The sequence below is a fragment of the Mesocricetus auratus genome, unplaced genomic scaffold, assembly GCF_017639785.1.
Source record: "Mesocricetus auratus isolate SY011 unplaced genomic scaffold, BCM_Maur_2.0 Super-Scaffold_100691, whole genome shotgun sequence".
Lineage (NCBI taxonomy): Eukaryota > Metazoa > Chordata > Mammalia > Rodentia > Cricetidae > Mesocricetus > Mesocricetus auratus.
The window spans coordinates 46287302-46312381 of NW_024429267.1; the positions used below are offsets into that span (position 1 = coordinate 46287302).

General features: G+C 45.0%; 1 protein-coding gene across 7 annotated transcripts in view; it reads right to left on the reverse strand.

Moving 5' to 3' along the window:
• Positions 1-526: 526 nt before the first annotated feature.
• Dag1 (dystroglycan 1) overlaps positions 527-25080 on the reverse strand; it is a 56131-nt gene continuing 31577 nt past the window's right edge. For all 7 annotated transcript variants that reach the window (XM_013116968.3, XM_040740044.1, XM_021229986.2 and 4 more), the window contains 2 exons: positions 14869-15256; positions 527-5321 (listed from right to left, as the gene is read on the reverse strand). In XM_013116968.3, coding sequence (XP_012972422.1) covers positions 2919-5321; positions 14869-15153 — 2688 coding nt within the window. In that variant the 5' untranslated portion in view covers positions 15154-15256 and the 3' untranslated portion in view covers positions 527-2918. The remainder of the gene's footprint in view (positions 5322-14868; positions 15257-25080) is intronic.

The following is a 25080-nucleotide window of genomic DNA, read 5'->3' on the forward strand; positions in this document are numbered from 1 at the left end:
GTATGCCCGGTCTACCCAGACGGCCTGTCTGTATCTCAACCGGTACTTAAGAGTTAGCACCCAGAACCCAGGGGCTCAAGGACAGGACAACCTGGCTGGATTCCAGGCAATCCCAAACCTACAGGTAGCTGAGGCAGCAGACGGATGGAGCCAGTCAGCATACCTCCACCCCAATCTGCAGGGGGCTCTGCTACGGACCTGCCCTTTCAGAGGAGAAAGCCTTTCCCATCCCTCTCCTCTCCACCCAGTCACTAGATTCCTAGCCACACCCTACCCTTGGAAATGAAGAAACTGAGGACCAAAATTAGTCTTAGCTGGCTCAGAGGCAGGAGGGGTGCTAAAAGGAGCTTACACAGTGACAAAGTTCCAGGAGCAAAAATCTAGCCTTTGCATGGGCACAGAAACGCTTGCGCTTCTGTGAAGGCGGTTGGGTTGGCTGAGTCACTCCTCTTTGACATCCGATTCCCTCCTATCATTCATTCCCAGGAACCTTAAGAGACCAGGTGAACAGTCAAAGGCAATGGCATTGTAATAAAGACACTGCTTTTATTTAGTTTGATATGTTTCTATACAGAATGCAGAAAACACATCTTAAAATCATATAGAAGGAAATAAAAACACATCAGTGGTCGGTGAACACTTGAATGTGAGATTGGCTCTCCGTCTCAAGAGTCCGATGGCCATCGCCAGCTCAGGGCTCAGGGAGGAGGCTGCCTGCAAAGGCATTGTTGCTGTTGTTATTCTGTTCACTGCCCCATTGCCTCCAGTTGCTATGACAACGGGCCACTCTGGGCCAGCCTCCTCTCTACATGGCAATGCCCAATGGTGGGGTTGCTAAGAGCAACAGAGCTATCTGGAAGGCTTTCCAAAGCCTTCACCTGGAATATTGGGATTTACTTATTATTTATTTTTGATGAGGTTACCAGATATAATTTCATCAGGCTAGATCCCTGCTCCTGATTCTGGTACATCAGGGAAACTCCAGCTTGGACCAGAGCTTGGAGGCACAAGGCCCAGTCACCAGCCATCCGTGAAGTACTCATCTGCAGACTCCCCCATGGGGCACTGCTCTCTGTAAAGAACCTTGCTGGGGCTGAGCAGGAAGGGTAGGCCCCATGGAGAATGCAGGAGGAACCAACCACCCTTTGGAAACTGCACATCCCTCCTACGGCCTTCCCTTCCTGAGACAGCATACCCTCTGCTAAACAGTCGATATGGCTTAGAAGTTACTGCTCCGTGTGCAAAGGGAGCCTGGGTCCACCCACCCACCCTCGATCAGGGAAGGGATACATTATTGCAAAAGGCATTCCTCCCTAAAAGGTACCCGAAATAACTCAGACATCAAGAAAAGGCATGCTCAAATGGTTTCTTCCAGGAGGAGAATCAAAGCAGAGTGGGTGCCCCTGAGTCATGGGACAGAGATGCAGATGGATGGACGGTGTTCTGCTAGAAAAAGGCAAAGGAAGCCTCTATGTAATCCAGAATTTAACCCATTAGGAAAGGGAGGGGGTCAAAATGAGCAAAGCCATCAGTTCCATGGTATCAACACTAGGAGCTTGTACAAACTGCTGTTAAGCATCACCGTTTTTTAATCTTTTTTTAATAAAACAATTTGAGGCTGTATAAAAACTTTAGTAAAAAATTAGCTTTGAGAGCCCACAGAATTTTACTATGAACTATTGCTGGCACTCCTCCCCAGCCGCCAGACCTTTTCCAGTTGTTCAGGCCCAAGGTCCAGGACTGGAGTGCCAGAGAAGAGGGGATAGGGTGCATGGGGAGGGGGGGGCTGTGGACTGTTGGGACAAAGTGGTCAAGTGAGGAAAGAGCATCACATGACATAAAAATATTGCATCTTCACCAAAATGCCCCCACTGAGTGTTTCAAAGACCATGATATTCCTTTTAAGAGGGAAGAAAAAAGAAAAACAAAACAAAACAAAAAACCCAAAGAGAAGGAAAAACAAAGGTTGATGTGGTCTTTCAACCTTCGCAGGTGCCCCTACGAGCAGCTGGCCCACCTTGGAGCACCTAGGTTGGGGGCCACAGCCACCAATGCCTCTTGGAGTCCCTTTCCACAGAAATGAAGACCCCGCAGTGGTAGGCCACTAGCGTGCATGGGTAGAGGTCAGGGTGTTCACGGCCCAAGAGGCCCCTCCAGCTTCCAGCCCCTGGCAACAGCAGGACAGCAAACCCAGCACCGGGGCCCTGGCACCAGAACCAGGACCAGAGGCTCTCAGTCAGGCTCTGGGGTAGCAGAGCAACCAAGTTGACATAGTGTGAAAAAATAGGATTCCTTTGATAAAAAATACTGTCCCTTGGTCTTCTCTAAGTTTGAAACACCTGGGAGCTTATTTTTAGCAAAGCAATTCCCCATACCCACCCAAAAATTATACGTACAAGTTTAGGTAAACAGCAGATTAAATGTAAAAACTTAACCTTAACTTCTGAAAGTCCTTTGAATTTAATCTTTAGCTACTGTTTCCATGTTACATCCTGCAGCTAGACACACGTGAATAGAAAAAACAGTACAGTTAGTGTTAAAGGCAAAATGCAGCGAGCTGGGGGTCACCCAGCACTGCCTGCGAGTTCATTCACGGTTCCTCGCTCCCTCCTTCTACTCTACTCAAACAGTGCTTTCAGAGCCAGCCATCAAAAACGCAGCGAAGAATTTTCTATGAACAAACAAAAAGCTGTTAGGCAAAAAATAAAAATAAAAAAGTCCCCAAAGTCTCTCCAGCAGCTTTGGGGTTTGGGAGGACCAGAGAGGGCAGGCTTGTCCAGGCCCTGTGTGTCAGTGTGTGCTAGGTCAGGTGTTGGCTACCGGTGGGCAATGGTCTGTGGGCCACCGGTCTCTACAGACAACACCGAGTTGTCTCCAGGCCCCTGCCCTACCCCTGCCTCCACCCAGGCGCTTGTGGGTTAAGGGGGAACATACGGAGGGGGTGATCGGTATGGGGTCATGTTCTTGGGACGGGAGCCCTTGCCCTCCATGGGAGCCGTGAAGGGTGGGGGTGGTTGGTAGGGAGGAGCATTAGGATCCTCATCCCGCAGAGGCGTGTACTCTCCCACAGTGTCCTGGTTCAGAGGAGTGGTCTCGGGCACACTCTGGTTGGGGTACTCAGGAGGTGGGAGGGGAGCCTTCTCTTCCTGCAAGATGAGTGGCATGCTAGAAGAGGGTGGGGGCTTGGAGTCATCCAGCTCGTCTGCAAAGATGATAGGCACCCCCTTCTTGATAAAGGTGGCCTGGTCCTCAAGGGTCAGCTTGCCCTTCCGCTTCTTGCGATAGCAGATCATAGCAATGATTCCGGCAATGAGCAGGATGGCTGCAACCACAACAGCTGGAATGACTGTGTGCAGGTAAACATCATCCTCACTGCTCTTCTCAGGGTCCCTGTCTGGAGCCTCTGTGGCTGGTGCCGCGGAGGTTCCAGGAGAGGGTGGTGCCACAGGGATGAATTGTAGGTGCCGACAACTGCCAGAGCCTGTCACAGCAATACTCATAGCTTTAAAGTCAGGCTCCAGAGCATTGGAGAAGGCAGGCCGAGGTTTCCCATTTTCATCAGCAATTCTGCGGCTCAGCCCTATGATCTGCTCCTTGGGGCAGGGCTCCAGGGGCAGTGTGTTGTTGGTCCACTCCACCACAATAGAGCCACGGGTGATGTTCTGAAGAGTGATAGTGCTGCAGTTTCGGTCCCCAAAGGCAAAAGCTAGCTTCTTTACCAAAGCAATTTTCTTGTGGATGTCATTCACCACTGGTGCTGGGTCACCTGCAAACTTTGCCTTGAACCGTGCAGGAGCCTTGTCCCCCTGTGGGCGCTTATGAACGTGGATCTCAAAGGCGTCCACAGCAGAAAGGCCCCCTTTGTCTGTGGCATGCATGAAATACTCATGCTTTCCCACGTGGCTGTTATCAGGCAGGCCGTACATGAGCTGGCTGTTGCTGTTGAACTGAACCCAAGACTTCTCGCCTACCAGCTGCTGCTCTCGCAGCTTCAGGGTCAGCTTGAGCTTGTCGGTGGTGGTGTCCTCGTTGTCATAGAAGGTATCTGATGGGATTTTCACCTCAAAGTAGGTACCCACCCAGGCATCTACCCTGTCAATGTGGTTCTTAAGCTCTGGCCGCTGGTTAGGCTCTCCACCACGGGACACGCCACTGGTGGTAGTGCGGATGCGAGTGGGTGGAGATGCCGTCTCCAATCTGGTAACGGGTGCTTTGGTGGTGACCCGGGGTACTGGTCGGGGTGTCCGTGGTTTTTTGGTTGGCCTTCGAGTTGTGGTGGTTGAGGAATCAGTTGAAGGCGTTGCTGGTTTGGGTGTGGATACTCGTGGCTTCTTGGTGGTAGTGGTTGGAGGAGTAACAACTGCTGTGGGCTCTACATAGCCAGGAATGGTCAATGTTGGCCGAATCTGGCCAGGAACTGTGGTGCCAGCTTCCGACACCCGAGTAGGCTGAATAGGGCCCAGAGTTGGGGTCTGAATAATGGCACCACGAGTCCGAATGGTGACTGTGGGTTTCCCAGGAACAGGATCCCTGACAGGAGGAGCCAAGGTCTCTGTCGGAGGTGCAATGGCTGGAGATGTGGGGGTAGGCACTATCCTGGATGGTGGCTCCTGGATGGCCGTGGTTGGGGGTCCAATGGCAGTAACAGGTGTAGGTGTGGCATGGATCTGCCTCCGGATTCGTTTGGGGAGAGTTGGCTTCTTATTGGCAATGTGCCACCCCACCACAGGATAGCCAAGTTGGGCAGACATAGCACCCTCCCTAGCAGGAGTTTCTACACCATGAATGTCAGGCACAGTATTCTGGTTCAAGGAGCAGCCTAGCTTCCAGGAGAGCAGAGCCCCATTCTCTACCACTTTCTTTGCATTTCCTGGGCCAGCCATGAAGGCTGACATGTCAAATAGTCTATTATTCACTACGGGTACCAACTTCATGCTGTGAAGTTCTACTTCTGAGAAGCTCTGCATTCTGCTCAGGAGATCAATCCTTTGCTTTGGGGTCATCTTGGTGAGGTCAGCATCCAGTATCACCGTGAGGACAGTCACCGGCTCATCAGCAGCACAGGCAGAGGACACTACTTCCCCGGGGTCTGATGAGGCTGCCCGTACAGACTGTGGTTCATTGTGGTCTTCAGGGTAGACCTCGATAGAGAACACACTGGAAGTCTGGGGGACATGACTCCCATTGGCTCCCAGCCGTGCAGCACTCACTGAGATGTAATGTACACCTTTATCAATGTCAAGAGGGAGGCCTTCCAAGGTGTGACTGTGTGGGTCCCAATGTAGCCAAGATGGCAAAATCTCCTTCCCTGCTGCAGACACCTAAAAGAAACATAAATATAAGCTATAAATGCCATCATTGTTATATAACCTAAAATGATCACTATAGTAAGCCACTGACCTAATCTGAGTTATATGATAATCTGACGGAATAATTTAGAATTCCTGCTGGGAAATCCAACTAATCACCTCCAGAGGAGAGCAATAATGCCCTGTTACATGACACAGAAGACTGGGAATATCAGATGGGCTATGCATTAGGGACACATTAACACACACAAACACATTAGGATGCCATGGACCTTAAGAATGTATGGACTTGGTAGCTGGGCGGTGGTGGCGCATGCCTTTAATCCCAGCACTTGGTAGGCAAAGGCAGGCGGGTCTCTGTGAGTTTGAGGCCAGGCTGGACCAACCGACAGCCTCCAAAACAATACAGAGAAACCCTGTCTCGTAAAAACCAAAAAAAAAAAAAAAAAAGTGTATGGACTTGGGAGCTGGAGAAATAGCTCAGAGGTTAATAGCACTGGCTGCTCTTCCAGAGGTTCTAAGTTCAATTCCCAGCAACCACATAGTAGCTCATAACCATCTACAATGAGATCTGGTGCCCTCTTCTGGTTTGCAGGTGCACATGCAGGCAGAACATTATAAACATAATAAATAAAATCAACAAAGAATGTATGGGCTTGGGAAATGATAGTGCAGAGCTATAATTCCAGAACTCAGGAGGCTGAGGTAGGAGGAATGAGTTGAAGGCCAGTCTGGGGTACAGATTGAGACTCTAAAACAAACAAGACGCCGGGCAGTGGTGGCGCACGCCTTTAATCCCAGCACTCGGGAGGCAGAGGCAGGCAGATCTCTGTGAGTTTGAGGCCAGCCTGGTCTACAGAGTGAGTTCCAGGACAGTCTCCAAAGCAATACAGAGAAACCCTGTCTCGGAAATCACCCCCCCAAAAAAAAGACTAGAGAGATGGCTCAGCAGTTAAGAGAATAGACGAATAGACTGCTCTTCCTGAGGACTGGGGTTTTGTTCCTAGCACCCACATTGGGTGGCTGTAACTGCTTTGGAGACTCCTCCAGTAACTGCACAGGTGGTGCACATAAACTCGTGCAGGTACACGTAGGTACATATTTTTTTTTTAATCTTAAAAAATAAAACCAGGGCTGGAGAGATGGCTCAGAGCTTAAGAGCACTGGCTGCTCTTCCAGAGGTCCTGAGTTCAATTTCCAGCAATTTCCATGGTGACTCACAACCACCTGTAATGAGATGTGTGTGGTGCCCTCTTCTGGCCTGCAGGCATACATGCAGGCAGAACACTGCATGCATAATAAATAAATAAATCTTTAAAAAAAAAAGGATTGTCTAAATTAGGAAGACTAAACCAAATATTCTAGAACAATGTCTGCCAAAGGAGTCTCAAAGCGTCTCTGGTCTCAGGAATGCTCTCAGTTGATAGAGTACCTGCCTAAACTGCACCAAGCCCTGCGCTTTAATCTACAGCACTGAATAAACTGGGTATGGGGATACACAGTGAGTTGGATTTAATGTGAGATATATGAAAACCCACCGAGGGAGGGAGGGTGGCAGTAAGGGAGGGTCTCTAGTCTCTAAAGTAGAGTCTCAGAGTGAATCGGGTATGCGAAAGATACATACACAGCCTGCTTCTGCCCTTGACACTGAAGAAATCTAAGGAGCGCAACTCTTTATTATCCCCCAAGGAATCGTTCAAACTTCTTTCAGTGTGCAAGTCCTTTTCCACAGTGACACAAATGGAAATACTCAGAGCACCCAAAGGAATTCCAACACAAAAACTTCTATCAACTGACAAGAGAGAAATGAATGCTTGCTTCTTGCCTAGGCCTGTCTTTGGTTCCTCTGACCATTGAGAAACACTCCTGTCCCTGATGTAAGAAAGGCCACTCATTCTCTGCGCTGATACCACAAGGTTCTTTCAGCCCTGTGGTCCTACCCCAAGTCCAGAGGCACAAGGGCCAACAGAGGGCACGTCTTCAAGCCCAGCTCAGGGACTGTTCCTAACTTAAGACCACAGCTTCTTAACACAGACCTATGGCAAAAAGCCATGCCTGATGGCTGCCTAGGTCTTCCTCCTGCCAAAAAAAAGCCAAGAAGCTGAGTATTTGAAGGAGATTTCAGTTCAAACATAAGATTTATACCCAATACACATTACACCAGACATTTTTTACTTTGTACCCTTCAAACTGGTTCAAACAGAATTGCTACATACAACCAAAAAGCAAAGCAGTCAACTGACATTATGAGACACCACTAGCGGGGATGTTTCCCTCTCCTTACTGTCTGAACCACCACTGAGGGTTTAATTCATGAGTGATATTTGTCTGCTTTCTCGTGACACTGTAATAAATGTACCAGCTAATAAATGCAACTATCCTGTCATTCACCAAACAGACATATTAAGCTATCTGCAAAAATGACTGTTTTCTAAGCCATGAAAAACACTATATGTATTTCCTTAAAAATCATCTAGTCATAATCTCTCTCTTTTTTTAATTTCTTACATCCTGACTGCAGCCTCCCCTTCCTCCCAGTCCCCATCTACTTCCTCTCTCCCCCAGATCCATGGCTCCTCCATTTACCTTCAGAAAGAGCAGGCCCCCCAGTGATATCAACTGAGATGTTTTGCCTGCATAAAAGTCACAGGCGGTGCCTGCTGAGGACAGAAAAGGGTGTTGGATCCCTGGAACTGGAGTTACAGACAGCTATTAGCCAGCATGTGGGTGCCAGAAATCAAACCCGAGCTCTGATAATAAATATTTCAAGTGTTTCAGATGAAAAGTCTAAGCATGACTTTCTTTTCAGTTGATTATGTTAGACATGAAAGCAGTTATGTAAGCACACAGTTGTAAAATAAATTAATTAGATAAAAAATAAATATCAGGGGCTAGAGCAAATGGCTCAGTGGTTATGAGCACTGACTGTTCTTCCAGAGGACCCAGATTCAATTCCTACCATCCACATGGTGGCTCACAACTATATGTAACTCCACTTCCAAATATTCAACACCCTCTTCTGGCTTAGATGGACACCAGGCATATTCATGGTGCACAGACATACATATAGGCAAAATACCCACACACATAAAAATAAATATCTTTTTAATTAAAATAAGTGATGACAAGATTTAAAGCTAAAATGGTATGTTTACAGAACTATGTGTTTACTGGGATTGTTGGGAGTAGGGGAGCTTAACAGAGGGACAGCTGGTGAACTGAATGTAGGCCAGAGTCTCCAGCCACCTGGGGGTGTTTCCTAACCCCACTCTATCCCAGTGACCACTACAGGAATCGCTGCTCACTTAGGGCACAAGGAAGACAGGAAAGACAGAGTGGGTGGGGTGACAAAAGGACGGAAACAACCCTGGCTGATGACAGCTAAGGAGAAGCCACCTACAGAGAAGAATGGGCAGAGTTGGCGGCTATCTAGAAGACACACAGGACATGGCTGATGTTGCCGTGGCATGGATAAGTGTGCAGCACGGTGCTCCTACAAATCTGTCTCCAACTACACAAAGTACTTAACCCAGAAAACCCTTTCTCAAAGCTTCCTTCCCAGTCCAGCTGTTCTACTGACCCCCAAAGTTTTGATGTCAAACAATTCCCATGAAGTAAACTCAAGTCACTCTAAGGCCAAGATTTACACACCGCTACTCTTGGAAGATTTACATACTGCTACTCTTAGAAGCTGTGATACCTTCAGTCAATGTGACACAGCTAGGGTCATCTGGAAAGATGAATCTTAACTGAGAAAATGTCTCTAGTGGACTGACCTGAAATCAAGTCTATAGGGCATTTTCTAGTTTGATGATTAATGTGAGAGGGCCCAGCTCCCTATGGGCAATGCGTCCCCCTGGGCTGGTAGTTTTGGGTGCTATATGGAGGCAGGCTGAGTGCCAGGCAGCGGTGGCACAGCCCTTTAATTTCAGCATTTGGGAGGCAGACGCAGGTGGATCTCTGAGTTCAAGACCAGCTTGGCCTACAGAGTTCTAGAATAGCCAGAGCTGCACAGAGAAACCCTGTCTCAAAAAAAAAAAACAAAACAAATTCAAAAGTATAAACAAAATAAACCCTTTCTACCCCCAAGTAGCTTATAGTTATGTTATCACAGCAATAGAAACCCTAACTAAAAGCTGGTTAATGGTGGCACACAGCTTTAATCTCAGTACTCAGGAGGCAGAGCAGGCAGATCTCTGTGAGTTTGAGGCCAACTAGGGCTATTACACAGAAACCCTGTCTTAGAAAAAAAAAATCCCCTAAGACTGAAGCCGTACACTTAATGATACCAAGTAACATTATAACTATGTTAATATCATGTAACAAACAAGAACAAAAGCCTCTGGTTTTTTAACTCCCCCCCCCCAACCCTATAGGTTTTGCCCAACCAACCATACCACTCAATTTCTTTCTTTTTTTTTTTTTTTTAACGAAACAAGGTTTCTCTGTGTTGTTTTGGAGGCTGTCGGTCCAGCCGGGCCTCGAACTCACAGAGATCGCCTGCCTCTGCCTCCCGAGTGCTGGGATTAAAGGCGTGCGCCACCACCGCCCGGCCATACCACTCAATTTCAAATTGGCAGATATTAACAAAAAGTATTGACTTTACATCATGTGGGCTGGGGGTTGGTGGGAGGGTGTGGGAGAGGGAGGGAGAGGGAGCTGGGATTGACATGTGAAGCAACCTTGTTTCTAATTTAAATTAAAAATTAAAAAAAGACATAAAACAAACAAAAACTCATGTGGGTTGGATTGGGCCTACAGTCATTGCTACAAGCAGGAGGATAACTTGAGCCCAGTAAGTTCAGGAAAATAGATGGATGGGGACTGGCACCCCATTTGCCAAAGCAGCAAATGCTTTTAACTGCTGAGCCTTCTCTTTATACCCAGAAACACCAAATTTAAAATTCTGATCCCTAGCCAAGCATGGTGATACATGTCATTAATCCCAGCATTTGAAAGGTTGAGGCAGGTGGATCTCTGGTCTACAGAGTGACTTCTAGGACAGCCAGGGCTATTACACTGAGAAACCTTATCTTGGAGGGGGGGTTGATCCCCTTCAGTCTACACTGTGAGATGATTAATAAGCTCAGCTTTAAGACATTAACTCTAAGTAAGGTGGATCTCTGAGTTTGAGACCAGCCTGGTCTACAAGAACTAGTTCCAGGACAGCCTCCAAAGCCACAGAGAAACCCTGTCTCAACCCCCCCCCCCACACCCTCCAAAAAAAAGACAGACTCTTTTCTATGCCTTCTTACACACAGAACAGAACTCAGAAGACTGGGATCCTGAGGACAGACAGACAAGGGTGTAGTAGACAAGTATCCAAGTACTAAATGTCAGGAAACACAACCAAAGGCTCTTACTCTCAACCCATACCCTTCAAGACATGGAGAAAGAGGAATTGAGTAGGAGTTTCCATTACTTATTCTCTGTCAGAAAGGTTTCATTCACAGTCTGAGCAAGCTAGTCAAATATAGCAAAAAGGACAAAAACTGAAGAATTAGGCTCTTGCTAGGGATTAATTTTAATGAGCTTCCAAACCCAAAAATGCATGAGTGCTATCATTCAGGGCCTACAAGATACATCCATGCAGGAGTTGCAGACTCCAGATATGAACTAGCACTTTCACTGCTAATAATGGCTTGCAAAAAGGAATTTTGGTGTCAATTCCTTCATATTAACAAACCTTCTGGTGAGTCCTTTGGGTCTCTATGGTAGCATCTTCCAACAAATATCCCTGTACACATCAAGCCTGGAGTATAATCTAAGCCTTTCCCAGTGTTCCTTTACAAACATATCAGGTGCTTTTTTACCCTGGTCCTTATTCAAAGTCTGTATATACCACCTGCTCAAATAAGGTCCCTACAATCTTCCCTTAGACCTGGTCATTGGCCCTTACCTTCAGTTCTCTGTCCTTAATCAAACCACTGAGCTAGGCCAACCTACAAGGGGTCACAGAAAACACTCTGAACCACTCCCAAGTGAGGTGGGTTATGACTCTTTTGTTTTCTCTGCTCAGGGAGGCAGAAAATAATGCCTCTAATGGAGTCTGAGCCTCTGGGCCATCTCATACTCAGATTTGACCTGTCTGTACCATGAACTACAACAATAAGCCAAATCTATCCTGTGGCCTTCTGCAAATGATAAGCATGGCAGTCCCAAGGCAGAGCTACATACACAGGTCAAAGAGTCAGACATCAGAAGCAATAAACCATGATGGAAGAAGATGCAAGAGGCTGTTCTAATGCCAGGTAAAACAGAACCACAACTGCCAGGGATAGTCGCTGGTCCCACTTTTTTTTTTAAGATCTACTTATTTATTTATTATGTATACAGCACTCTGCCTCCATGTATGCCTGCACGCCAGAAGAGGGCACCAGATCTCATTATGGATGGTTGTAAGCCACCATGTGGTTGCTGGGAATTGAACTCAGGACCTCTGGAAGAGCAGTCAGTGCTTTTAGCCTCTGAGCCATCTCTCCAGCCCCCACTGGTCCCACTTCTAGATATATGAATGTTAAAACTATAGTTTTATCCTCTCACAAAGACCAGGACCACAACACCACATTCTAGCCCAGACAGACCCTTCTGATCTGAGTTATAAAGTACTTTATTGATGTTAATTATTCTCTCCTAAAAATTAATCTTTGGTGCTGGAGAGATGGTTCAGTGGTTAAGAGTACTTGCTGTTTTTACAAATGGTTTGCAACTCTACCTGTAACTCTAGTTTCAGGGGATCTGATGTTGTTTTCTAGCCTCTGCAGGTGTGCAGAGACATGTGACGCAAATACATATACTCAGGCATGAACACATACACATAAACAGAACTTTAAAACTACTAAAAAAAAACATAATCAGTCCTTCTATATTTTTACTTTATCATTTTATTGTTTAGCTCTAGTTCTTGAGATTTTAAAAAATAAATTAATTAGCCGGGAATTGGTGGTGCACACCTTTAATGCCAGTGCTCAGGAGGCAGAGGCAGGAGGATCTCTGTGAGTTCGAGGCCAGCCTGGTCTACAGAGCGAGTTCCAGGATAGGCTCCAAAGCTACAAAGAGAAACCCTGTCTTGAAAAAATTTAAATAATTAAAAAAAAACAGAAGCCTGCATTTTAAATGAGTATTTGAGCTGATAAGTCTGGATAAATACCATTCTGACAGCCCACTCTCAAGGATGCTTTCCTTTGCCAACCCACATTTCCCGGTGCCGTGCTCACAAGGGTCCATTCAGAACCAGGGAACACCCACTCGAGGCGGGAAAAACTGCAGTTCATCTCACGTGCCACACAGTTCTCAAGCATCCAAAAAATGCTCCTTTTATGAACCCCTCTTCCTGGCAAAAAAGAGTGCCCATTGTCCTCAGGGGAACAATGAGGTATCCCATGCCAGCAGCTGAGAGCACAGTCTCTGCAAGTTTGCTCCCAGACTGCCGGCATCTTGGGCTGAGGACAAGTCACACTGTCTGCAACCAAAGAGACTGACGAAAGCAGAGATGAAGAGCCACCCTCACAGGCTATTCCAACTGGGATATCTCAGAGGGTCTATGGGGGTAGCCTTGTCTTTCAGGTGGCATACAGCTATTTCTTATCTACCACCCTTCTTGTTCTGTTTTTCCAGACACGCCCATACTCTGCCACTAAAGCTGACCTCAAATTGAAATGAATCTTCCTTTGCATTAGGATTATAGGCATGCTCCCTACCACCCACATTGACTCCTCCCCATTACCCTAAAGAGGAGGTACTAAGCTGGAATGGCTGCTGGATATGCAGGACTACCCACAAAGCAGGCTAGGCCCACAGATAGACCTGGCATCTGGACACTCTCCATGATGGGCTCTGACTATGCCCACAGCATGGCCCAGAGTGGCCCAGACCCAACACTTGCACCACTGTACAGAGGCTTTGAGAATTCAAAACAGGTTTAAGGTGTAAAGGAATCTTTATTCCCTCTGCTAGTTCACAAATATTTGAAAGTCCACTAGGTAAGAAGAGGCAATATACAAAATAACAGAATGTATTTATTACTAAGAATGTCTTATAGACAAAGTCTGGCCTTAAACCAGTGTCAGCCTCCCAGAATGCCGGGATTAAAGGCAAGTACTATGCCTGGTGCCCAGGATAGACATTTAAGAAGGTAACAGAGTTTGTGGGAAAACTGCTTAGACCAGTTGGAGAAAGAGGCTCTAATAGATCAGAGGATGTTAAATTGAATCTGAAAGAGGTGACAGCACCAAGAATGAGGGGAGAAGGAAAGAAGAAGGGAGCCAGAGGCCTGGAGAGGCCCTAAGCTAGGAATGATCAAAACTGAAAGGGACAGCAGATGAAGAATCAAAACTCCGAGTCTTGTGTTCAAGACGAGTCGTCTATCACTCAACTACACCCCAGCCCTTCTTTCCTACAGGCTCAGTTACTAAAGTGTCTGTTCTCCAGAGATAAATGTGCTCAAATAAAGTCCTGTTTTCCCAGGAAAAGTTCTTTGGACCTCTGGTGAAAAAGCTTGTACATGTCTTTGCCAAAAACTACAAATGCCTAGCCTAACTGCATCAGTTCAAAATACTTCTGTTTACAATTAATCCATGTAAGACATTCCAATAACCATTGGAACAAAGGCAACCAATGCAGGGTTTGGACATTCAGAGAGAAATATCAAAACCTAGGCAAACAATGTATCCTTCAGAACTGTCACTCTTTGCCTAACAGATTACCATCTGGCTTGCTGGGGTAGAAAGAGTTCTATGAAACTGAGCTGCTGCTTGAGCTAGAGCCTTCAAAAGTACAGACAATAGAGTCCAGATGGAAGAAAGAGAATAAAGAAAAATAGGACCACCCATATTAAAGGAAAAGAAGCAACAGATTCACCTCTCCATGGTAAGAGTGGCATGGAACATTAAACCAAGACGCCTGGGTTTGTGTGTCAGAAAGGACACACCTGAATTTGTAAAGGTTTCAACCAAGAGCCTACAATGACAGTGCTGGTGAGCTGGGGTGGGGAGATGGCTCAGTAGTCAGGTGCACTTGGTGCTTCTTCCAGAGGACATGATCCAAGTTCACTTACTAGCATGAACATGGCAGCTCATAACCACCTGTAAATCTAGTTCCAGGGAACCCAAAATTCTCTTCTGACTTCAGTGGTGCGCACGCGCGCGCGAGCACACACACACACACACACACACACACACACACACACACGCATGTAGACAGAACATACACATAAAGCTTTTACAAATAGAGAAAGAAGTGCTGCTAGGCAGGTTTCCAAGCTTAGACCTCAAGAGAATAGTAGTTCCAGGTGGGAGTGACAGTGCAGTGACTCTGATAGCTGCTTCTAACCTCTGCAGGCACTAGGCACGCATGTGGTATCCACTTCTAACCTCTGCAGGCACTAGGCACGCATGTGGTATCCACTTCTAACCTCTGCAGGCACTAGGCACGCATGTGGTATTCCCTCAAGCCAGCCCCATCTCAATCAATAAATGAGATACAACAAAGAAGGAAGACATCAAAACTAAAATGGAAAACAGAAACTCTGCCTCATTCTTGTTTTTATATGCAGTCTCACCTTGATGATTTCTCCACTGGAGGCAATTAAATCAGTTGGAATGCTCACTCGAAAAGAGCGCCCAACAACGGCCGTGCCATCAGGAATGCCAACCACAGTGGGAACAGTCTCATGGAAGTCTGAGAGTGCTGAGTGCATGGATGCCTCAAGCTGGTTCTTCCAGTCCCTCACAGCCTCTGAGGGTTCGCTGGGCCAGTGGGACTGAGCCACAGCCACAGACAGTAGGAGAAGAAAGGTCCTTCCCCAGAGGGGGTGCAGTAGCCAGATGCCCACAGACATCCTCATCCCAGGCTGGTACTTGCTCAAGCCAACAGTTGCTAAGAAAGAAGCCAATGATGTGGTTCCAGGTTGGGTCCTCACCCTCTGCACACCTGCTCCATCCTAGAGCCTGAAAAAGAAGAAGAGCAGATTCAGACATCAGCAATTCTGCTAGTTTCTAACCCACATACTTCCCAAGCGTTCTGCCAAGAAATTCCCCTGAAGGAGACGCTTCTTAACCCTGTGCTCTTCAGCAACATGCAGCTATTTTCACTGGTAATGACTGGCTCATTAGTGTAAAATAACACTGAATTCTGAAATTATATATAAAAACAAAACATAAAACACCTCATTAATAATTTAAAGGGACTGATACATATTGAAACCATAGCGTGTTGAATCTCACACACACACACACACACACACACACACACACACACACACATATATATATATATATATATTTTTTTTTTTTTTGGTTTTTCGAGACAGGGTTTCTCTGTATTGTTTTCGAGGCTGTCGGTCCAGCCTGGCCTCGAACTCACAGAGATCCGCCTGCCTCTGCCTCCCGAGTGCTGGGATTAAAGGCGTGCGCCACCACCGCCCGGCGAATCACATATATTATTAAATCAAATAAATTAATAAAAATCTATAAAGAACAAATAACTAAAATTAATTTCACTTTTGTTTATTTTGTTTGCGAGGGGGGAATATAAAAGAAATTTCTAAATGACATTTGGCTCACATCATCTGTCTGTTAAGCAGCATGGCTCTTCTGGACTTTTCCTCAAGTTTACAGTAAGGAAGTGAGCTGGGAGCCACCAACGTCCAATGTGGGGCACTCTACAAGACACCTGGCCCAGGCTCACAACACTGACATCCCTAAGGGCAACTGCCTGGGTTTACAGTCACTAGATATGATGTGTGCATCTTGACTACATTTTAGAATTAAAAAAATACAAAAACAAGGACCCCTCCCCCCAAAAACATCACTAGAAGCTGAGCTGGAGACTTTGCATACTGGCTGGAGATAACCACTGTTTATTCTGTAGGTGACAAATGATGGTGTGGCTCCATAAAGCACTGCTCTAAGTCTAAACCCTTCAGTAGTATTTTGAAGTGTTTATGGATGAAATGTCACAAAGGTTCTTTACTCACTTTGAAATGCTTCAAGGGAGAAAAATGTACACTGGTGTTTATAGAAAGAAACCATAACAAATACAACTTTTTTTCTTTGATTTTTTTTGAGACAGGGTCTCACTCTGTAGACCAGGCTGGCCTTGAAAATTCAGAGATCCACCTGCCTCTGCCTCCTGAGTGCTAGAAGATATTTTTAAAAAATAGTTTTGAACTGGAGAGTCGTGGCATGCACCTTTAATCCCAGCACTCAGGAGGCAGAGGCAGGTGGATCTCTGAATTCAAGGCTAGTCTTGTCTACAGAGTCCCAGGACAGCCAGGGCTATACAGAGAAACCCTGTCCCTTTTTTTTTTTTTTTTTTTTTTTTTTTTTGGTTTTTCGAGAGAGGCTTTGGAGGCTGACCTGGAACTAGCACTTGTAGACCAGTCTAGTCTCCAACTCACAGAGATCCGCCTGCCTCTGCCTCCCAAGTGCTGGGATTAAAGGCTAAAGAGAAACCATGTCTTAAAAACCAAAACAAAAAAGTTTTGAAAAGATAAAAATAAACACTTAAGTATCCACAAAAAGTAATGTAGTAACTGTTCACTCCTCAAACCACAGGAATTAATCACAGGACTTCTTTATTAAATACCTGTCTACAAACCCTGTTCACAAACCCTATAGAACAAAACTTATTGGTTTTTCTTGCCCTCCATTCCTAGTAAAGTCATACTAAAAGCCTGAGTACCCTCCTCATATTACAGGCTTCAGGGAGTTTAGGAGCTACTTTCTATGAGCTAGTAGTCACACAGATGATGCCACGTGGGACTTGGTGGATGCTCTCAGGGAATCACAGACGTGACCAATTTCCCACTAGAAACAAAGAGTAAAACTTGCTGCTAACACCATGTGTGTACATGTGGGGGGGGATCTATGTGCATTTGTATGTGCATCTGTGTGTGGCATTTTTTACCCTAGGTACAAATAAACTAGAAAACTAGGCCACTGAAGAGGAGGGACACTGAAGACAATGTAAACCCAAGGCAATTCCAATGGAATTTCTGCTATTTTAAATTTTGCTATTAAAGTTCTTACTCTTTCCATCTTTTTTAAAATTTGTTCTTATTTTAACTTTATTTTATGTGCATTTTTTTAAATGTGTCAGATCTCCTGAAACTGGCATTATAGACAATTGTCAGATGCCATGTGGGTGCTGGGAATTGAACCTGGGTCCTCTGGAAAAGCAACCAGTGCTCTTAACTGCTAAGGCATCTCACCAGCCTGCCTGTCTCTCTCTGTCTCTGTCTCTCTGGTTTTTCTTTTTTCTTTTTTCTTTTTTTTTTTTTTTCGAGACAGGGTTTCTCTGTGGCTTTGGAGGCTGTCCTGGAACTCGCTTGGTAGTCCAGGCTGGTCTCGAACTCACAGAGATCCGCCTGCCTCTGCTTCCCGAGTGCTGGGATTAAAGGCGTGCGCCACCAATGCCCGGCTCTCTCTCTGGTTTTTCAAGACAGGGTTTTAAAGGACAATTAAATTGGGGCTAGAGAAATGGCTGCTGGACTAAGAGTACTTGTTCTCGAAGAGGTCCTGAGTTTGGTTCCCAGCACTCATATGGAAGCTCACAACCATCCACAACTTCCATTCCAGGGAGTCTGGCACCTTCTGGCCTTCATGATGTACATAATGCACATACATATATATGCAGGCAACATCCATATGCATAAATCTTTTTGTTTTGAGAAAGGGTTTCCTGTGTAGACCTGGCTGATCTGGAACTGCTCTGTAGTCCAGACTGGTCTCAAACTCAAGAGATCCAACTACCTGTCTCTTGAATGCTGAGATTAAAGATGTGTGCCACCACTGTCAAATACATACACACACCCAGCTCACATAAATCTTTTCTAAAAAGACAATTACAATTACTTGGGTTTCTGGGGAAATTGAGTAAATGCTGTTTTCTCCAATATTTCCCTCAAAATACAATTAAGAATCCTATATGTTACATATAAAATAAATGAGTCTAAAAAATGAACAAAGGGCAAAAATCAGTTAAGGAACTCAGAACTCAAAGATCACCAAAGTGGCAGTTACTTCAGTTTTCTTTTTGCCTTGTGTATTTTCTTTTTCCTGGTTTGGAAAGAGGCAATGGAACTCAAACAGTCAGGAGCTTTGGGGTTTGGGATTTTTTTTTTTTTTCCTCCTTTGGTACTTCCAAGAGTTGAGTACAGGCTTTACACACACCTGGCAGGTACTTTACTGCTAAGCCACACCCCAGTCAGCAATGCTAGGACCAAAGGCCTGAATCACCACACTCAACTCTTCTTTTTTTTTTTTTTTTTTTTTTTTGTTTTTGTTTTGTTTTTCAAGACAAGGTTTCTCTGTAACAACTCTTGCTGTCCTGGCTCTACAGACCAGGCTGGCCTTGAACTCACAGAAACCCAACTGCCTCTGCCTCCCAAGCGCCCAGCTCTTTTCCCTAATTTTTATTTTTAGCTTTATTCTTTTTTTTTTTTTTTTTTTTTTTTTTTTTTGAGACAGGGTTTCTCTGTCTCAGAGGCAGTTCGGATCTCTTGAGTTTGAGGCCAGTCTGGACTACAGAGCAGTTCCAGAACAGCCAGGCCTACACAGGGAAATCCTTTCTCAAAACAAAGAACCCATTATGTAGAGAAGGCTAGCCCAGAACTCACAGAATTCCTCCTGTGCTGGGATTTAAGAAGTATACCACCACACCCAGATTTGTTTTATGTGTATGAATGGTTCACCTACATGTCTGCACACCACGTGCACACACACACACACACACACCTGTGTTCTCAAAGGTCAGAAGAGGACTTCAGATCCCCTGGAGCTGGACTTAAGGATAATTGTGAGCTGCCATGTGGGCAATAGGAATTGAACCCAAGTCCTCTGCAAGACCACAAATGCTTTAAATTACTAAGCTATCTCTCCAGCTCCTCCAAATTTTCTTAAAACATAAAAATATGGAAGAATATGTATAGTGTTGACAAATCTGGATGGCAGATCTGTATTCATGACATTAGTCTGTTTTCTACTGATTCATGTGATGATACAAATTAAATCTTTAGTTGGGTGTGGTAGTGCACTCCTTAAATCCCAGCACTTGGGAGGCAGAAGAAGAGGAAGAACAGTCACACACTTGAGCCAGTAGATCAGCCAAGGCTATGCAGTAAGATTCTCTCAAACAACAAAGCAAGAGCCAGTGAGATGCCTCAGTGAGTAAAGATTCATGCCACAAGCCTAATAAACCCAAGTGCAAACCCCCAGATCCCCTATGGTAGGAGAGAACTGATACACACACACACACACCACACACACACACACCACACACACACACACACCACACACACACACACCACACACACACCACACACACACACACCACACACACACCACACACACACACACACACCACACACACACACACCACACACACACACACACACACACACACACACACACACACGGTAAGGTGGGGGATTAATTAATTTAAAAACATAGGCTAGGCATAATGTCACAGGTCTACTCCAGAACTGAGAAGTGGAGTCAGGGGGACTATAGAGTTATCTTCAACTATACATACATAGAGCTGGCGGCCAACTTCAATCTCCCATTTTCGTGTGAGTGTTGGGAAAGCTTTAAAATGGTAACTAAAACCCAAATGGAGCATCTGGATCTTCCGGCCTAGTTCCTCCACTCTACTTATCACTGTATCTCTCTGTCCACTTTCCTTCTCTGTTTCCCACTCTCCCTCTGTAACCCTGCCCCGGTTGTTGGGCTGCGGTGTGTCTCAGCAGTAAAGTTCCTATCTAGTATGTGCAAAGCCTGTGCTCAGCTCCTGGAAGCATCAAAGGGAAAACTCAGAGGACTGGGTGAGCACTTAATGGATAGATGGGAAAAGAGAGGCCTCCTTATTTTTATTTTTCCTACTTTTTTCTTTAATTTAGTTCATTTACTTTTCCATCTATTAAGTCCAGTTGATCTTTTACTTTCCTAATCTGATTCTCAATTTTAAATTCTTAGTTTATTTGAAAAGAGCACTGATTATAAATCACACCCTTCCCCACTAAAAGCCTAAGCTCAGTCTACTATCTGTCATCTCATGCCGACATGGGGTGTGTGCTCCACAGGCATGACTAAGTGCTCTGCATTTAGCAGTCAGACAATGTCCAGGGCACAACTCCAACTACTATATGCTGGTTTTCCATGCTCTAGGGAGAAAAAGTTTCTGCAACTGGGAAAATAGCAGCCTGTGTATGTCTCTCTGATGCTGGCTTTCTATAACCAAGCGCCAAGCCTGTAAAAACCTCATAGATTATAGCTACATATCTATAGTGAGCTCTCTCTCTCTCTCTGTCTCTCTCTCTCTCTCTGTGTGTGTGTGTGTGTGTGTGTGTGTGTGTGTGTGTGTGTGTGTGTGTGTGTGTGTGTGTATACACGTATCTCCAAGACAGGGTTTCTCTGTATAAAACAGTCCTGGCTGTCCTGGAACTCACTTGTAGACCAGATTGGCCTCGAATTCAAAGAGATCCACCTCAGATTAAAGGTGTGTGCCACCACCACCGGGTAATTTTTTTTAAATATTCTTTATTGGAGAGAGCATATGAAAATCAGAAGACAACTTTTTGGAGTCTCCTATTATGTGGGTCCCAGGATTCAAGATTAGTCAGATTGATACCAAGTGCCTTTACTCATTAAACCATCTTACTAGCTGTAGAAAAAAAATTATAAATGCCTCAAATGCTCATTCTTGGTCACTATAGAGATCTTCTCCCTTCTTGCAGGAATCAAAACCCAAAGATCAGTAAACATCAGCCACTATCATAAAGATCCTGGTGGCTACAATCGTTAGGAGAAAGGGTGATCAGTGTTCCTGGCAAGGCACCACTGCTAACACTTCATATATATTTATACCTTCTTCTGTGACACCAGTACTCAAGGCTGCCTGAAAGATACTACAACTGAACTCACCATTGTCAAAGCTCTCCTACTAAGAGATGAGTAGTGGAATCAGGAAGGCAGTGCTCTGAGCTCTTAGGGCTGCCCCTATGATAATGAAATCCAACTTCATAATAGGTCCTCTCAGAGTCTTGACAAAAGGCCCTGGCTCTCTGAACACGTCAATCAGCCATGGCACACAGGGTGAAAGACAAGTTTGCATGGCAGCAGTCTTAGACACTCCCCTACCCCAGAGACCAGAGAAAAGGTATTGGAAGAACTGGAAAAGCCAGATATGGCTGGCATAGGCCTAAAGCCCCAGGAATGGAGAAGCTGAGACATGAGGATTTCAAATTTGAAGCCAGCTTGGGCAACCTTGTGAGTTCAAGGCCAGCAAAGCTACAACAGGGAAACTTGCATTGAAAATGCTAAAGAGCCGGGCGGTGGTGGCGCACGCCTTTAATCCCAGCACTCGGGAGGCAGAGGCAGGCGGATCTCTGTGAGTACGAGGCCGGGCTGGACCGACAGCCTCCAAAACAATACAGAGAAACCCTCTCTCGTAAAAACCAAAAAAAGAAAATGCTAAAGAAAGGAAGATAATGTAAAGGTTTGGGTGGGAGGTACACACCTGAACTCCACTACTCACAAAGCTAGATTGAGCTACAAAAAAGTGTTGGTCCCTACAGAACCTGGAGATGACAAAGCCTCCTGTGACAACAGAGTGGGAGCAGCCACTCAAGCTTCTCCCAGCTGCCCAAAGAACTGTGGTGACTGGGAAGAGCCCATTAAAAAAAAAAAAATCAAGATACTCATCCCACCCCATTGCTGGGCTGGCATACACCCAACATCTAACAGCACAATGGGGCCACATTTCCATGGAGGTAGAAGAATATGGGAAGACGAGACCTCCACCAAGGTCCTGGGGAGTGGTTCTCAAATGATGAAAACAGTCTAGAGTAATCTACCAGTCAAGAGTAATCTATCAAACACCTTTAATCTACAGATGAGAGATTCTCAAGTGACATTTTCAGAAGTACCTACCAGATAAGGCAAAATATTAACAACAAAAAAAATTGCCCTTAAAGTAGCTGTTGGGGATAGATGTGGAATCAAAGTCACTGTATAGTGTCTGTCAAGGACTCCAGTCAGCTGAGAGAAATGGAGGAAAGGATCCTTTTGGCCCTTCCTATCACTGATACACAGTCCTACTTAGATGAGACTGAAGCATGCCACCTGACAGGAGGGAGAGGTTGATGCCAGTGAGGCACCAAACCCTCATGACCCCTCTCTACTCTACTCTGTCCAGACAGCTTTAAGTGCCTGAGACATAGAAAGCCTTACTCCAACAGAATCCGGCCCTAGGAGAAAGGCAGCTCTGGCCCACTCGACTGCCTCCCTCCTGATGTGTAACGACTGCCCTGCGCTCACAAGAGCCCAGCCAGCGAGTGCTTTCCCTCCAGTGAATTCTTTACAGAAATGCACATATGGTATACTCAGTTCAGAATAACCAAAACTCAGTGAATAAAACTTTTATCTACCTTAATCTAAAAACTCTTTAAAGAACAGCTATTAGTATTTACTTTCTAAGAATAAAGGGAAAGTTGTGAGTCAACTTATTAACCAAACAAAATGTGACAAAGACAGCCAATTCTGTCAATTTCTCAATAGAATGCTACCTTAAAGTAGTACTTAAGTTGTCAGACTGCTACTATTAGCCCTTGTAATTAAAATATAAAAAAAGAAAAATGAGATTTTCTTTTTAAAACAATAAAAAGGAAGTCCCAAGCCCCTGGGTTTTGTGTGTTTTGTTTTTGTTTTTTGTTTGTTTGTTCAAGAAAGGGTTTCTCTGTGTAGCCCTTGTTGTCCTGGAACTTGATCAGTAGACCAGAATGGCCTTAAACTCACAGAGATCTACCTGCCTCTGCCTCCTGAGTGCTGGGATCGAAGGTCAGGGTCACCACTGCTGGGCCCTCAGACCCTATTTTAATTTTAGTTCTAGGGAAAAGTAAAAAGCATAAATCTTAATTAAACCATCACTTTAAGCTACACCTAACAAAAAGGATTTTTGGTCCACATACACAGAAGTTAAAATTTAATACTGTGAGTTCAACATTAACAGAAAACCTCTGGGAAGTTAATTAGTTTGAAGCAGTTCAACCAACAGGGCATCTAAACACAATAAAAAGCAATAGTGTGAAATTGTGTTTCTGGATTCCCAAAATGTAAAAGACAGGTGGATTTTCAGTTCCCAGTTTTAAAAAGGCCTTTTGTACTCTGTGACATCAGATAAATAAGGTCACTGTGAGAATTTAGTCTCATCTTAAAACTACTCTTGGATCAAGAAGCAAATGGGGTTTCTCTGCCATGGGGACCTGGCATGATTGTGATAAGAGATGATTACAAGCAATAGGGAGGAACATCCAGGTCCAATCAGCCAGAGCCAGCAGGATCACATAACAGAGACTAAAAGGTAAGAATATGTGGGAGAGAAACTGCCACCTCTGAGCAGTAAGTACTATACCTCTCTTGTCTGTCAACAAGGAAAGCCACTTTAAAAGCTTCTGTCATTTAGAGAATTTCTTATAAATCCTCACTGATTGCAGGCACCAAAGAAACCTACAGCGGGCAGTGGTTTCTGCTGATGGTGACTTGTTTTCTTTCCAAGATCATAGAAAGGACGCAAAGACTTCAGCCTGAATATAAATACACACAGGTACAAACATGTCCTAAAAAGGGGATACAGTTCAACGTCCAGAACTACATAGCTATTCTCTACTAGACCATGGTCTGTAATGCAAGTTGATTTTTAACACCTTGTGTGAGAGGCTTACTGGACACTCCACTAACCTCTATATGCTGTGGTTAAATATTACTCACTGCTAAGTGGTTAGCATTTAAAAACTGTTCACATGGTGAATTTTATGGCATGGACTTTTGTTCTTTCTTTCCTGTTTTGTTGTTTAGGGGTTGGGGTATCATGTCCAGGCTGGCCCCAAACTCACTATTTATTAGGTGCTGACCTTGAACTCCTGATTCTCCTGCCCCCACATCATGTACAACTATACCTGGCTTCTTCTTTCTTCTTCCTTCCTCCTCCTCCTCTTTTAACAATTAAGTTGTTTGTTTGTTTTTTTTTAACTCCTACCTGCAATCCCAACATTTAGGGGATTAAGGCAGGGGAACTGCTAAGAATTGATGGCAAGCCTCAGCTACATAGGGAGACCCTGTCTCCAAAATAATTTTTTGTTTTGTTTTAGAGCCAGGCTTATAATCCTACCTACTCAAGAGGCTGAGGCATGTGGAATTCAATGTCAAGGTCTGCTTGAACAATTTAGTAAGATCCAACTTCAGGACTATTCGTAAATAAAAAGTAAAGACTGGGAATATAACTCAGTGCTAAAATATTTGCCTAGCATAAGTGAGGTCCTCAGTTCAATCCCCAGTATACTCCACTTCCCCAACCAGGAAAAAAAAAAAAGGAAAACAACTATATTATTAAGCTCAGGACTAAAAGACAGGCTTACCATGGAACAAAGGCCCTGGGTTAACACCAAGCAGTACACACAATGTTTTTAAAAAGTAAGATGGTGGGGCTGGAGAGGGTCTCAGCAGTTGAGAGCACTGGCTGCTCTTACAGAGGTCCTGAGTTCAATTCTCAGCAGACACATGGTTGGTGGCTCATGATCATCTATAATGAGTGGGATCCAATCTCCTCTTCTGCTACGCAAGTATACATGCAAATAGAGCACTCACATAATTATTTTTTAAAAAAGGTTAAGATGGTGACTTTGTTGTAAGAAACAGAAAAGCTGGGGCTGAAGAGATGGCTCAGTGGATCAGAGAGTATAGGCTCTCGCAGAGGACCTGGATTTGGTTCCAAACAG